Genomic DNA, 13,408 nt, shown 5'->3' with positions numbered 1-13,408 from the left:
ATTCTACTATTTTGGGGTGAAGGGTTCCACAGATATCTGTTAAGTCTGGCTGGTTTATAATGTTGATCGAGTTTTCGATCTCCTTACTGATCTTGCATCTAAATGTTCTATGAATCATTGAAAGTTGGGTATTGAAGACTCCCAACTGTTATCGTAGAATTACGTCTCCCTTCAAATCCATCAGCATTTGTTTCATATATTTGGGGGCTCTGTTGTTTGGTGAGTACATATTTAAAATTATTATATCCCTTGGTGACTTGACCCTTTTATCCATACATAAAGCCCTTTGTCTCCTGTAATAATTTTTGACTTAGTCTATTTTGTGACATTAGAATATCCTTTTTCATCCTTTCACTTTCAACCTACTTGTATTTTTGGATCTAAAGTGAGTGACCTCTAGACAGCATATATGACCTTGAGTTAGGCAAAAGACTTCTTCTTCTTCTTTTTTATATTTATTTTTGAGAGAGAGAGAGAGAGAGAATGAGCAGGGGACGAGCAGAGAGGGAGACAGAGGTCCAAAAGGGGCTCCTCATTGTCAGCGCAGAGCCCTATGCAGGGTTCGAACTCGCGAACCATGAGATCATGACCTGAGCCAAAATCGAGTCAGATGCATAACTGACTGAGCCACCCAGGTGGCCCTAAATCACCAAACTGTATTCTTAGAACAGGTGAATTTTATGGTCTATAAATTATATCTCAGGGTGCCTGGGTGACTCAGTCAGTTAAGCGTCTGAAGTCAGCCCAGGTCATGATCTCATGGTTTGTGAGTTCAAGCCCCACATTGGGCTCTGTGCTGACAGTGCAGAGCCTGGAGCCTGCTTCGGATTCTGTGTCTCCCTCTCTCTCTGTCCCTCCACCGTTCATGCTCTGTCTCTCTTTCTCTCTCTCAAAAGTAAACAAGCATTTTAAAAAATTATACCTCAATAAAGTCATTTCAATAAAAACCATACGTATGTAGACCTTTGATAAAAATAAAACAAAATCAGACCAAGAAGCCTCTAAGGAAGACAGAATGATGCTGTGCATAAAGGTGATACAACTTACTTTCCCTCTTGGGTAGATTCTACAGAGGTGGATGCGATTCTAAGTGAAATTGTATCAGAAATTGCAAATTGACTCCCCATATTGCAGTAACTCCCCCTGCGGGCAGTACATGAAAACGCCATAGCTCTAATGTTGCATATTTAACACTCAGAGATGAGAAGTGGGATCTCATTGTGTTAACTTACGACTTCCTGTCTGTAGGCGAAAGTGAATGCCTTTTCATGTTTTGGGCCATTTACATTTATTTTCCTGTGGATTGACTAGCACCTATTACTTGGTCCATCTTTCATTAGCTGTCGCATTCTAACTCGTGCTAGCTCTTTGTATATAAAGGATACGTATTGAAATCTTTTCTCCCAGTTTGTTGTTTTCCCAGGGTTTTGTTTTGTTTTGTTTGTTTTTTAATGAGCTTTGTCCATAAGTATTTAAAAATTTTTACTTTGGTCAAATCTGTACATACTTCTTTAGGGTTTACAAGCTTCCTACTTTTGTTTAGAAGGCTCTCCTGAAGTTATTTTCCTTTATTACTTTCATTGGTTAAAAAATTTTTTAATTTGAATTTTATTCAATCTGAAGTTCATATTTGAGATTGTATTTGTCATTTTTTAAAAATTAAAAAAAAATTTAATATTTATTTATTTTTGAAGGAGAGAGACAGACAGAGCTTGACCTGGGGAGGGGCAGAGAGAGAGGGAGACACAGAATCCGAAGCAGGCTCCAGGCTCTGAGCTGTCAGCACAGAGCCCGATGTGGGGCACGAATTCACGAGCTGTGAAATCATGACCTGAGCCGCAGTAGGACGCTTAACCGACTGAGCCACCCAGGTGCCCTTATTTATTTTTTAATTTACACCCAATATAGTGCAATAATGATTTTAGGAGTAGATTCCAGTGATTCATCCCCTATGTATGACAACCAGTGCTCATTCCAACAATTGTCTTCCTTAATGCCCCTTGCCCATTTAGCCCATGCCCCCAAAAACAACCCCTCCTTGCTGTCATTTCTTTAATGCATCCTTTTCCCAATGACATAAAATGCCATTTTTAGCCCATATCAAGCTCCTATGTGCATGTAGGTCGCGTCTATTTCTGAAATGTCCAGTCCATTTTCCTTCTGTATTTGTTCATTCCCATGACAGGATCACATACTTTGACTATAGTAGCATTATAATGTCTTTAACATCTGCTGGGGAAACACCTCTCAACACATTCTTTTTTCAAAAATATCTTAGGAATTCTTGCACATTCATTTTTCCACCAAAGCTTCAGTGCAATTTTGCCCAGTAGACAACCCCCTGGCAATTCTGACCGGAAAGGCATTAAATTCACATACTCATTTGTGGAGGGCATTTGGCTACATCAGCCAGTTAATTATAAAAAGTATATACTAAATAGGCCGTCTCCCCATGGAAACTTCCTGTTCTGCCGTCTAGTTACCTTCTACTGAGCTTTGAGATCTGGAGTGCACTTTTCTGTTTTAGTTTTTCCATTTCCCCATTAGGTCCCCTTAAGCGTTTTGGCCTAATGCTTTCCTTTTAGAGGAAACATATTTTGGTTATTTGGTGGGGTCCTCCTCCAACTTCTTGCCAACTTCATCAGCCTCGCCAGCCCCTCGCTCATTTTGTTCCTCCAACTTTCCAAGTGTTTCCAGCCTCCAGGCCTTTGCACGGCCCTCTGACTACTCATCCTTTTGGTCCGTTTGAATGCTATTTCTGCTAAAGGCCTTCTCTGACCCTTTCCAGACTTACATTAAGTTCTGTTTCTGTTTCACGGCACCCTGCACTTTCCCATCGTAGCACATATCCCTCGCAAGTATGTTTATCTGACATGCTGCCCCACGACAAAATACCCAACACCTAGCAGATTCTAGCATACACACTTGTTAGTGAAGACTTATTACTGGAATATAGTTACCTGGGACTGCAAAGACTGAAATGTATCTGAAGAACAGAACCTCTCTCTTAACCAATTTAATTAGCAAACAGCTCACAGAGAGGAGAGAATCAATCAACCTAGTCAAAAAGGAGTCAAAGTCTATCAACATCCATAGGAGATTGATGTTTTTTGGTAGGGGGGAAAAAAAATCAGTGATTCAGAGAATGAGGTTTTTTTTTTTCTTTTTTAAAGTTTATTTATTTTTTTGGTAATCTCTACACCCAATGTGGGGCTCAAACTCATGACCCAAGATCAAGAGTTACATGCTCTTCCGGCAAAGCCAGCCAGGAGCCCCCAAGACAGTTTTGTGGGTTTTTTTTTTAAGTTTATTTATTTATTTTTAAAGTAATCTCTTTGGTAAGTGAGTTCTTCACATCTGCCTCTGGACCATTACTAAAATTATGTTTCAATAAAGCAACGCTTACAGCCAAGATGAGAATGTGAACTTAAAAACCTAATTTCAACTCAACCTAATTTGAAATTCAAGCAGGAAGATAAAGGGTTAGGAGAAATAAAAGCCCATCCAATTTCTGCTGAAAAAGATAAAAATTATTTATTGTATACGAAATATAAGTTATTTTTACATAAAAGCCATTATTGACCCATAATGGGCTTGTAAGATCATCTGTACGATCCTTTTTGTTTATTGAAACCAACAAGGCTGCCTCTCTCGTAGAACTTTCTGAACTAAGTATCAACGAAAGTATGTCTAGTGAAGACAAAAGAGGTTAATGTTCTTTTCTAAGATTCTGTTTTGATCTCTCCCCACCTCATCCCTACATTCTACAGGGAGAAAGCTGCTGCTTCTATATCCAAGTGTTGCTAGTACTTCTCCTACAGAACAAAACCACAATACACAAATCATACTAGAAATATTTGGTTCATTTTAATCAGCTATTGATGGTATAATAAAATAAATTTAAGTGGCACCTAATTTAAACATTTAAAATAGTTCATCAGAGGATAATCTACAACACACTACGTGATGCCTAATTGTCAGAACAACACCTCTTTTTTTCCCAAGAAAGAAAAAATAAAGGCACAATCAAAATTATGACCAACAATTTGAATTCATTTGGACACTTATAGATGATTTTGTAGGCAAACCGGCAGGCACAATGTTGAAAAATCAATCCACTAGGTTTAGAAATAATGGTAAGATAAAAAAAAAAAAAAAAACGACAGCTATACATTTCAGAGTTAATGCCTGAAATTAAAGAAAAATATCCACCAGTTAGCACAATGATCTTTTAATGACTAATTTTTTTTTTTTAACATTAAGATTGTTGTCTTAGGGAACGCCCTTCTCCAAACATTTAATTAAATGTTCAATGTATTAAATAATTTACAGAGAGAAGTAAGTTTTGTGTTCTGTACAAATTAAAGGACACACGAATATAACCCCCTCCCCCCCTGCCAAAGCTCAAATTTGCAATGGTCTCAGCAGAAACTAAACAGTTCACAAGTTAAACAGAACTTAAAGCATTACAAAAGTTTACAGAACCCTTCTTTTCATCCTTTTTTTCTAACAGCAAAGATTACAACGACAAATTGAATGACCAGAATGTAAAAATATTTGTGCAAAACTGCATTAATTGTTCTTACCATTTAATAGAGGTAAAACCTAACAAAGCACAACAACAGTCATGAAGAAGAACTACACTGGAAGGAATTCTCTTAGATTTCGAACATGGATCGTACTAGGACTAAACACTGAAGGAAAACGTGGCACCGTGAGCAGGAGGAAAATGTGACTCGGCGACTCTGCCAGCGAAGGCGGCGGACCCTGGACTGCGCCGAAGTTTCTCTCCACACCAGCCAGCCACCTTAAATGACTGGGAACACCTGCAGGGCTTGAAACTCACTCCAATGTCTTTATTCTCGAAACTCACTCCAATGTCTTTATTCTCAAACTCACTCCAATGTCTTTATTCTTGAAATTTGCAGATCATAAATGAAGTATTTCAGAAAGTCCTCTCCCCCCCGCCCCCTCAAGGAGTGTTTCTTGTGTCACTGGAGGTCCTTAAAAGAGTTGAATCATAGATTCTCTGGATTTACCTACACCGATCCATTTAACTGGGATGGGGAAAAAAAAGAAGAAGAATATTAATTTGTTTATAATGTTCGATCCTTGGGATGAAAAGGTCCCCACTTTTCCCGGTGTCACTATTTAGCTTTGCCAGGTGTCTTTTGCTATCCGTGGCTGTCCTGACAGCAGACTGTGCTGATTTCTAAACAGAACGTGCAGTCGGCATCCAGCACAGGTGTGAGCCTTACCGGTTCCAGTTTTAATCGTGGGGTATTTCCAAGTTGTCGATGCCTGATAATTAGGTCAGTAAGATACTGGCCCAAACCAGCAGAGACCGAAAGAACCCTTGATCAAGTCCCTAATAACTAGATCAGCATCTGATAAATACAGGATGCTAGGAGGTTCTGCAAGTATCAGCATAACTTTTATATCTCAAGAAAGGAGAAGGGGCTGGAAGCAAATGCCATTTTAACTTGCAGAGCCTGGACCAGTCTATAGGAATCTCTCAACATCGTACCACACCTTTATGGTCTTTTATACAAGTCACTGTTAAAGTCACTACTGCTTGTGTTTCAAAACAATGCCGACTGAGAGCCACAGTAAACATGCTGACTTAACTCTGGCATCAGGCTGGTCAGGACAGCTAGCAATGTGGAAAACCAGGCTTGTATTTGAGAGGAGCAAAAGAGCAAAGAAAGCAATGTGTTAAAAAGAAAGACTTTCGGTAACTGGTCAGAGCCACTACTTGGTTATGCCTAACTCCCTGGCCAGCTTAGATTTGTTTCTTAATGTGGGTTTATTCTTTGCTCTTCTTGTAGATCTTTTCAAATTGGATCGCCTATTTTCTGTACCTGTTATTCCCTAATTATTCAAGAAACACCCCCAACTCCCAAGGGTGCTTTAACCCGGAATGGAAAGACTGCAAACCATTTTTGGTGGAGGTGAAGACACAAAAGAGTTTGTTACTAAGAGGGAGAAAGTGGGGCGCCCCGGGTGGCTCAGTCGGTTGAGCGTCCGACTTCAGCTCAGGTCATGATCTCACGGTTCGTGAGTTCGAGCCCCGCGTCAGACTCTGTGCTGACGGCTAGGAGCCTGGAGCCTGCTTCAGATTCTGTGCCTCCCTCCCTCTCTCTCTCTGCCCCTCCCCAGCTCATGCTCGCACTCTGTCTCTGTCAAAAATAAATAAACTTAAAAAAACAGAAAAACAAAAAAACTAAGAGGGAGAAAGCAACGAGCATAAGTGTAAAAGTAACCTGCTGTCTTCAGGCATCTGAAGGACTTAAAGAAAGGTGATTATATTTATCCTAAGAAATAAGATTATTTTGTATCTTCCTGGGCATTTATACAAATCATGAGCACTCTACAAATTAATAATGATCTTCCTCTAATCCCATCTCAAAGATACAGTCAAGTTAGAAGCAGAGAAAAAGTAGAGATGGCTGTTCATAAAGAGTTTATATTTACCTGGAATTTGAAGCTCATCTTCAATAAATCGAACGTAATTTTGTGCATTAACAGGGAGCTCTTTAAATGTCCTTGCATTTGATATGTCTGTGTTCCAACCTGGGAGAGTCTTGTATTGAACTTCAACTTTATTTAAGACTTCTTGGTTTGCTGAAAGTTAAAGAGGATGTATGCTTTCTCATGGTATAACACTGTCTATTGCTAAATAAGTGATTTGCTAGGTCATAGGTTCCTGATCTCTTCTCAAAATCCTTGGAGCCAGATGCGCTTTGAAATGCAGAAAAAATGTTCTGTTTTGTTTTCCTCCAGAGTTTAGGAAGGTCAAACAGTACATTTACCATTTGAGGCGGTATTTTTATAATCAAACACATTCCTGCAGCCACCAGATTATTCACTCGAAGCAGATAGATGATTGGTTCTAATATCAACTCAGGTCAGGTCTGACTTTGGTGCCGACCTTTCCAGTTTTTAGAGCTTTCCAGATTTCCACACCGTGGATTAGAGGCTGCACACCTGCATAAAGGCAGCAATCTCACAGAAAGGAGACTGGTGGACTCGCTCTCATCTGGGAAATCTATGATTTTGGTGACTGCACAAAAGCTTAGCTGGAAATGTTCTTCATGATCTCACCTAACCATTTTCTCTGTACCCCCTGGTAGAAACTAAAAGCCTACGAAAGTAAGAACAGTTTCTTCAACCAGAGACAGTACGGTGGCTGCTGTGGTGTACCATCCAGATTTCCCGCTTCCGGATGGAGGCCCTGCCCACCCCCCCTGCTGAGGAAGCACCCCTGCTGAGGATCAGGTTCAGAATCTCCCCAGAGACCGCCCTCCGCTGGAAGGAGCGGCCTCCCTGGAGCAGCGCGTATCCCACGACCGGTCAACGTGGACCACAGGCAGCACAAAACTGCAGTTTCTGAGAAAAAGCAAACTCACGAGCAAGTCCTGAAAACAACTCCACCATCTGCCCAGGGACAATGTCCTGACGACTAAAGGTCAGGACACTGGAGTCAGAGGAGAACAATGGTCCCACTGACTGAGAAGGCAGATACCAGATTTCAGGGAGGTTGAAGCAGTGAGAATCACGGTCCAAGCATCAGAAAGGAAGGAGCTATACAGAGAGCTCCTACCCCTCAGAGACCCTGTGAAAGTCCCCTGGCTAACGTTCACCTTTACATGCTAAGACTGGGAACCCCGGAGGCTTACAGACAGCAGGGGCCACAGTTGAGTGCGACAGGTTCTAGAGTTCCAACAGTGCTGTCGGAAGGGAAGGGACAGACTACACTGAAGCTCCAGCCAGCACTGCCACATTGGAGAGATCTCTTTATACCCCAGTAACTCTCCTGGCAGCAGCCGAGACAACAGAAACACTGCTTCATTTAAATAACGATGATCAGTAGGTTAAGCGTCTGACTTCAGCTCGCATCATGATCTCACGGTTCACCAGTTCGAGCCCCGCGTCGGGTTCTGTGCTGACAGCTCAGAGCCTGGAGCCTGCTTTGGATTCTGTGTCTCCCTCTCTCTCTCTGCCTCTCCCCTGCTTGTGCATGCACTCTCTCTCTCTCTCTCTCTCTCTCTCAAAAATAAACATTAAAAAAAAAATTAAAAATGATGCGCCAGAGTACAACTGACCGCAGACCCTCTATAATAAAGCCTAAAACCAACCTCTGCCAAGATCCACAGAGGAAATAGAATTTGTAGACGGACTCACACCAGGTTAGAGGCTTGGGAAACACCTTGGGTTCTTCCTGTAACTATACAAACACAGTGGAAAACCAAGCTCACGCAAGTTCAAGATGATCAGCCAGTAATTCAACTGTCCCCTAAAACAAGAACCAATACTCTTCAGAGGGAGGTAACGGAATCTGAGTCACTACAACATAAGCGCATTCACCCAGAAGTCATTAGACAGAAATAGAGATCCATGGGGCACCTGGGTGGCTCAGTCAGTTATGCGTCTGACATCGGCCCAGGTCATGATCTCATGGTTCATGAGTTCGAGCTCCATATCAGGCTCTGCTCTGACAGTGTGCAGCCTGCTTCGGATTCTCTGTCTCCCTCTCTCTTTGCCCCTCCTCCGCTGATTCTCGGTCCCTCAAAAATAAATAAATAAATTTAAAAAAAAACTAAAAAAAAGAAGTAATAGTAGTGAACCACAATCCACTTAAAAAACAGTCACGAGAAACCAAACTGGAGACAGCCCAGCTGTCAGACTAACAGAAAACGGCTTTCAAGGGGCTTCCAAGAACTTGCAGCGACCCTCGGTTCCCAAGGACTGGTCGTCATTAGCAAGCCACAACACCCACCAACCTACAAGCTTCATTAAGCTAGTAGATATTCCTTTGTTTGGCGGATCCTCCGTCTCACAGGATGACTAAACAAATGAACAGTTAGTTCCTATTTCCGAAAGCTGGTAACATTTACTGAACTTCCTGAGTAACTGAAAAAATCATGTAGCTACGGATATGCTTGAAGAAACACATTGCCTCATGTGGGAAGTCTCCTTACAACCACCCACTCTTGACACAGGAGATTAGACAAAACCACTCGTGTGGCTTGAAGGACGGGGTGGGTTAATGTATTAAGAGCCTGCTTACCCTTACAGGCAGCACTCTTCTACTCCACATTTCTCAAGGAGGGGTGGGGAACGGAACATCTATGAAGAAGTCACTTTCAAAATAGGGAAGGTGAGATTCAGGGGCCGCATCGCTGAGCTCAGAACTGCCACGTTTCTTCTTTCTTCCTTTGAGTCTGAACACATGCGTCCTGCAACCCGGAACCCAAACGCACGGCAGCTACGAAACTGAGGCCAGTGACAAGTGACTATACTCGCGCGGTTCCCAAAGAACAGGGCAACCCTGTGGCTACCTGCCACCGACCGTGCGGGAGAGCTATTGGAGACCGCTCTAACACATCCCCTGATGCCCTGATAACGTTCTGTGTACCGCAGACTGAAGAACGTACCTGGGAAATGAGGTATGATTTCACCATCGAGCTTGTAAGCAACCCCAACTTTGATTTCCGTAAACATGTCCAAAATATCCAATTTGGTAAGTGCCAACCTAAGCGGAAGGAGAGGCCACGTCAAAACAGCAGACTCTTCGAGGCTCTAACATCTAACGCGATGAGGAAGTAAAGAATTCGTACCAAGCTAAGCATTCCAAAGCAATTCTGAAAACTGGTTAGGATTATCTTCTGAAGTGTGCCACACATAAAGCGTGCATTTTCCTCATGATAAAAAAATGACTTACCTACTTGTGAGGAGCTCTCATAATTCCATTTTCCCTGACTGACCCATATCATCTTGCTTAGCTTTCTTATGAGGGATCAACACACACGTGAGGGGCAGCGGCCCGGTGTAAAGGACGCAGTCTATGGGACCCAGCAGAACTCGCTGTCCCACAGAGAGGATGACAAGATACATGGACATTTATGCATACACCATAGGCCCTCATCTCGTCACTCTAGTCACCATCGCCTCCGCCCTTCTGCTCAGAAACCGTCAAAGCAGAGTGAGGGAACCACATCAAGGACCTCTTCATGATACATCCAATCTCCCAATAAACTGACTGGGAAATAACTTAAGGGGAAATCTATGGCATTAGATAAAATAACAGGTTTGAGAATCTCATCCACAAGGTATCTTTTTATTCTTTATTTTGCTCTTTGCTAGAAGCTAACCCAGAGTAATAGAGACATGAATACGTTTATTTACATATTTGCGTATATGTGTTCATAGCAACTTTTACTGAGCATTTTCAGGGAGCCAGGCAGCATGCTGTACGCTCTCACTATATTTCTCGCCCAATTTTCAAAATACTCGTGTGAAGTCGGTATCATCATCTAGGTTTTAAAGATGATGAAAAAAGGCACAGAAAGATGAACCTGCCCAAAGCCACAGCACAACGCGTGAGTCGGAGATTTGAAAACAGGAGTTAGACATTCATCAAGCCCATGCACCAGGTCGGTCATACTGCCTCCTCTCCATAAAGGCAAAGTGTGCCAACCCATCTACCTACTTATCTTATTTCCCTCTACACTTGCATGTGGAGGATCCTGATTCCGTTTTCCCAACCCAGATGTCTAGGAAGACAATGTGGGGTCCTTTCCCTTGGACACCCTTCCCCTGGATCTTGGGCCCCCTGCACTTTGAGTTACAATTGCATTTGGGGGCTAAAGAGTGACACTACCACCAGAATACTACTCTTAAGGTTGCAATCCACAAACACTAACCTTTGGTCATGAACCCTCCTGTACTTTCCTGAAATAAATGTTTCCGAGAATACTCACGCAGTAAATCCATTAATCATATGAGCGTATTTGAGCAAAACGAGGTCCAGCCAGCCACACCTTCTTTTCCTTCCAGTGGTTACCCCAAACTCGCGACCTCTTGTTTGTAGTAATTCTCCAATTTCCTGGGAAATCAAAAATAGGGCTTTTGGACTACACTACCAGTGCTGTAAATCTAGTAGAATTAATTATATCTAAGATCATATAACAAGTCGAAGTCTCCTAGAGATGAACATCTCTCAAAAACTAACGAAGTGGAAGACAGAATTCCATCCAGATGATGGATGTTGCGTGAGGCATTATTTGGAAGCGATCCACCTTTGGCTTTGTTTTTTACCATTTCTTTAAAACCAGTAATTTTTATGATGTCAGAGAACTTCTTAAGATTTAGATTAACATATAAGAATAATAAATGCTACATATGAGAAACAAAGTTGTCAGTAAGTATTTATTACAAAAGACAAGCCAATTATTTGCAAGAACAACTGTAGCCTGATGATCTTCCTGAAAACCAGAAGACAAACTCTCAGCTAGCAAGGAGTCAGTCGCTAACGGCACGATGCCCTTTCAAAGAGAAGGAAGGTCGACAACAGCACTCCAAGTTCTAAGCCACAGCCATTGTCTACAACCTAACCTTCGGCCCATGGTCTATCTATTCCCTACTTTACACCTTTCCGATTAAAGTCATTACCTCTCGTATTCTGACATTGACACAACTATGTAGTTTTTAGACTGCTGCTCTGTCAGGTTTGAATCCCAGCCCCGTCCGTCTATGTGCAAGTTATGGTGACTCTCCGTGCCTCAGTTTCCTCATGCGTAGAAGCCGGGGGGTGGGGGTGGGGGGCGGGCAGGGGTTGGCGACACCACCCAGCTCCCTGAGCTGTCGTGGGGTCCACAGAGCTCCCGAGTATACAACACTTCAACAGTGCCTGGCCCGCCATCACCGCCACTAAGTGTCGGCGAAGGTTAGCCCAGGTCCGGAGGTCACTCTCCTCAGCCCTGGTTCCTGACAGGCTCCTAGTGCAAGGCAGCTGTTATTTTTAACCACCTTTTTCTCCTCCCCCACCTTGATCTCCCTCGTGTACCCACCTTCCCAAAGCCTTGCACCTACAAGCACCCTTTTTTTTTTTAATGTTTGTTTATTTTTGAGAGAAAGAGACAGACCACGAGTGGGGGAGGGGCAGAGAGAGAGACAGACACAGAATCTGAAGTGGGCTCCAGGCTCCGAACTGTCAGCACAGAGCCCAAGGCAGGGCTCGAACCCATGAGCCGTGAGATCACAGTCTGAGCCTGAAGTCGGACGCTTAACCAACTGAGCCACCCAGGTGCCCATAATCCACAAGTACCTTTAAGTGCCCTCTAACATTTCTCTTTTGTTGCCAATATGCTGCTACTTCAGTGAAGTGCACAGGAAGGTAAGAATTTGTTAAGGGGGGGAGGGGAGCAGAAGTTTATATTTTTTATTTAACTATTTTTTTTTTTGAAAGAGAGAGAGCTGGGGAGGGGCAGAGGGGAGAAAGAAGGAGAGAGAGGGAGGGAGAGAGAGAGAATCCCAAGCAGGTTCCACACTCTGTGGACATAGGGCTCAATCCAACAACTCTGGGACCATGAACTGAGCCAAAATCAAGAGTTGGATGTTCAACTGACTGAGTCACCCAGGAGCCCCCAGAAGTTTTACGGGGGCACCTGGGTGGATCAGTCGGTTAAGCATCTGACTTCGTCTCAGGTCATGGTCTCATAATTTGTGGATTTGAGCCCCGCATCGGGCTCTGGGCTGACAGCTCAGAGCCTGGAGCCTGCTTCGGATTCTGTGTCTCCCTCTCTCTCTGCCCCTCCCCCACTTGTACTCTGTCTCTCTCTCTCTCTCAAATATAAATAAATAAACAAACATTAATAAAAAAAAAAAAACCCAACAACAAAACTTTCGGAATTGGATCAGCTGAAAACGGGCTTACATTGTCCTGCTCTGTAGGAAAGGCCCCGATGCCAACTCGAGTCGTGTAGGCTTTCACGACCCCATATACTTCTCCGACATTTTGAGGGGGCATCCCCAGCCCGGTACAGACACCTCCAACCGTGCAGTTTGAAGAGGTCACAAAAGGATAAGTTCCTAAAAAGAGAAACAAATATTAAACTATACACACATGGACATACGTTACTCGGAAACAGAATTATAATGAAAAATCCACATTTGAGTATATTCCAGGTAGTGGACAGACTTGACTAGAACCGTCCCCTCAAAACCTCAGTGTTTTCCTCTTGATCCTTTCTGTCTGTAACGAGGTAACAACACAGGCGGTTAGAGCTGGCAGGTGTGGGCACTGGAGAGGCTCTGTGGGCGTGTGCACGCTTACTCAGCTCTGCTCGGTGGGTGCTCGCCAAAGCCTGCTAGATGACGTGATGCCAAAACCCTGGTGTTCGTCCACTATGTAGACTTACAATCTACGTACTTTTAATACTCTTCTGTTAATTTGAAAACAAGTTTGTCTTACTTCCTTGATACAAATTTTTAAGACACATCAGCAACCCAGAGTGACACCAGTACACTATGAAAGTCTGTGGTCTTCATTACCCTTCCTTCTGATCTCTGTTCAGGGAAGAATCCCCAGAATGACAAGGGAAGCTAAGAGGGGTGTACTCCCCCA

General features: G+C 43.1%; 1 protein-coding gene across 4 annotated transcripts in view; it reads right to left on the bottom strand.

Annotated features, from left to right (window-relative positions):
- Window positions 1-1,431: 1,431 nt before the first annotated feature.
- Window positions 1,432-13,408, bottom strand: part of ADSS2 (adenylosuccinate synthase 2) — a 39,163-nt gene continuing 27,186 nt past the window's right edge. The window contains exons 9-13 of one of the 4 annotated variants that reach the window (XM_049633810.1): window positions 12,719-12,873; window positions 10,764-10,888; window positions 9,438-9,535; window positions 6,475-6,624; window positions 1,432-5,057 (exon numbers count right to left, since the gene is read on the bottom strand). In XM_049633810.1, the coding sequence (XP_049489767.1) occupies window positions 5,005-5,057; window positions 6,475-6,624; window positions 9,438-9,535; window positions 10,764-10,888; window positions 12,719-12,873 (581 nt within the window). In that variant the 3' untranslated portion in view covers window positions 1,432-5,004. The other 3 variants (XR_007458700.1, XM_049633811.1, XM_049633808.1) reach the window with 3 other exon arrangements.

Source organism: Panthera uncia, chromosome F1 (assembly GCF_023721935.1).
Source record: "Panthera uncia isolate 11264 chromosome F1, Puncia_PCG_1.0, whole genome shotgun sequence".
Classification (NCBI taxonomy): domain Eukaryota; kingdom Metazoa; phylum Chordata; class Mammalia; order Carnivora; family Felidae; genus Panthera; species Panthera uncia.
The sequence above is the reverse complement of the archived record's forward strand: the minus strand, read 5'-3'. Positions and strand labels throughout refer to the sequence as shown.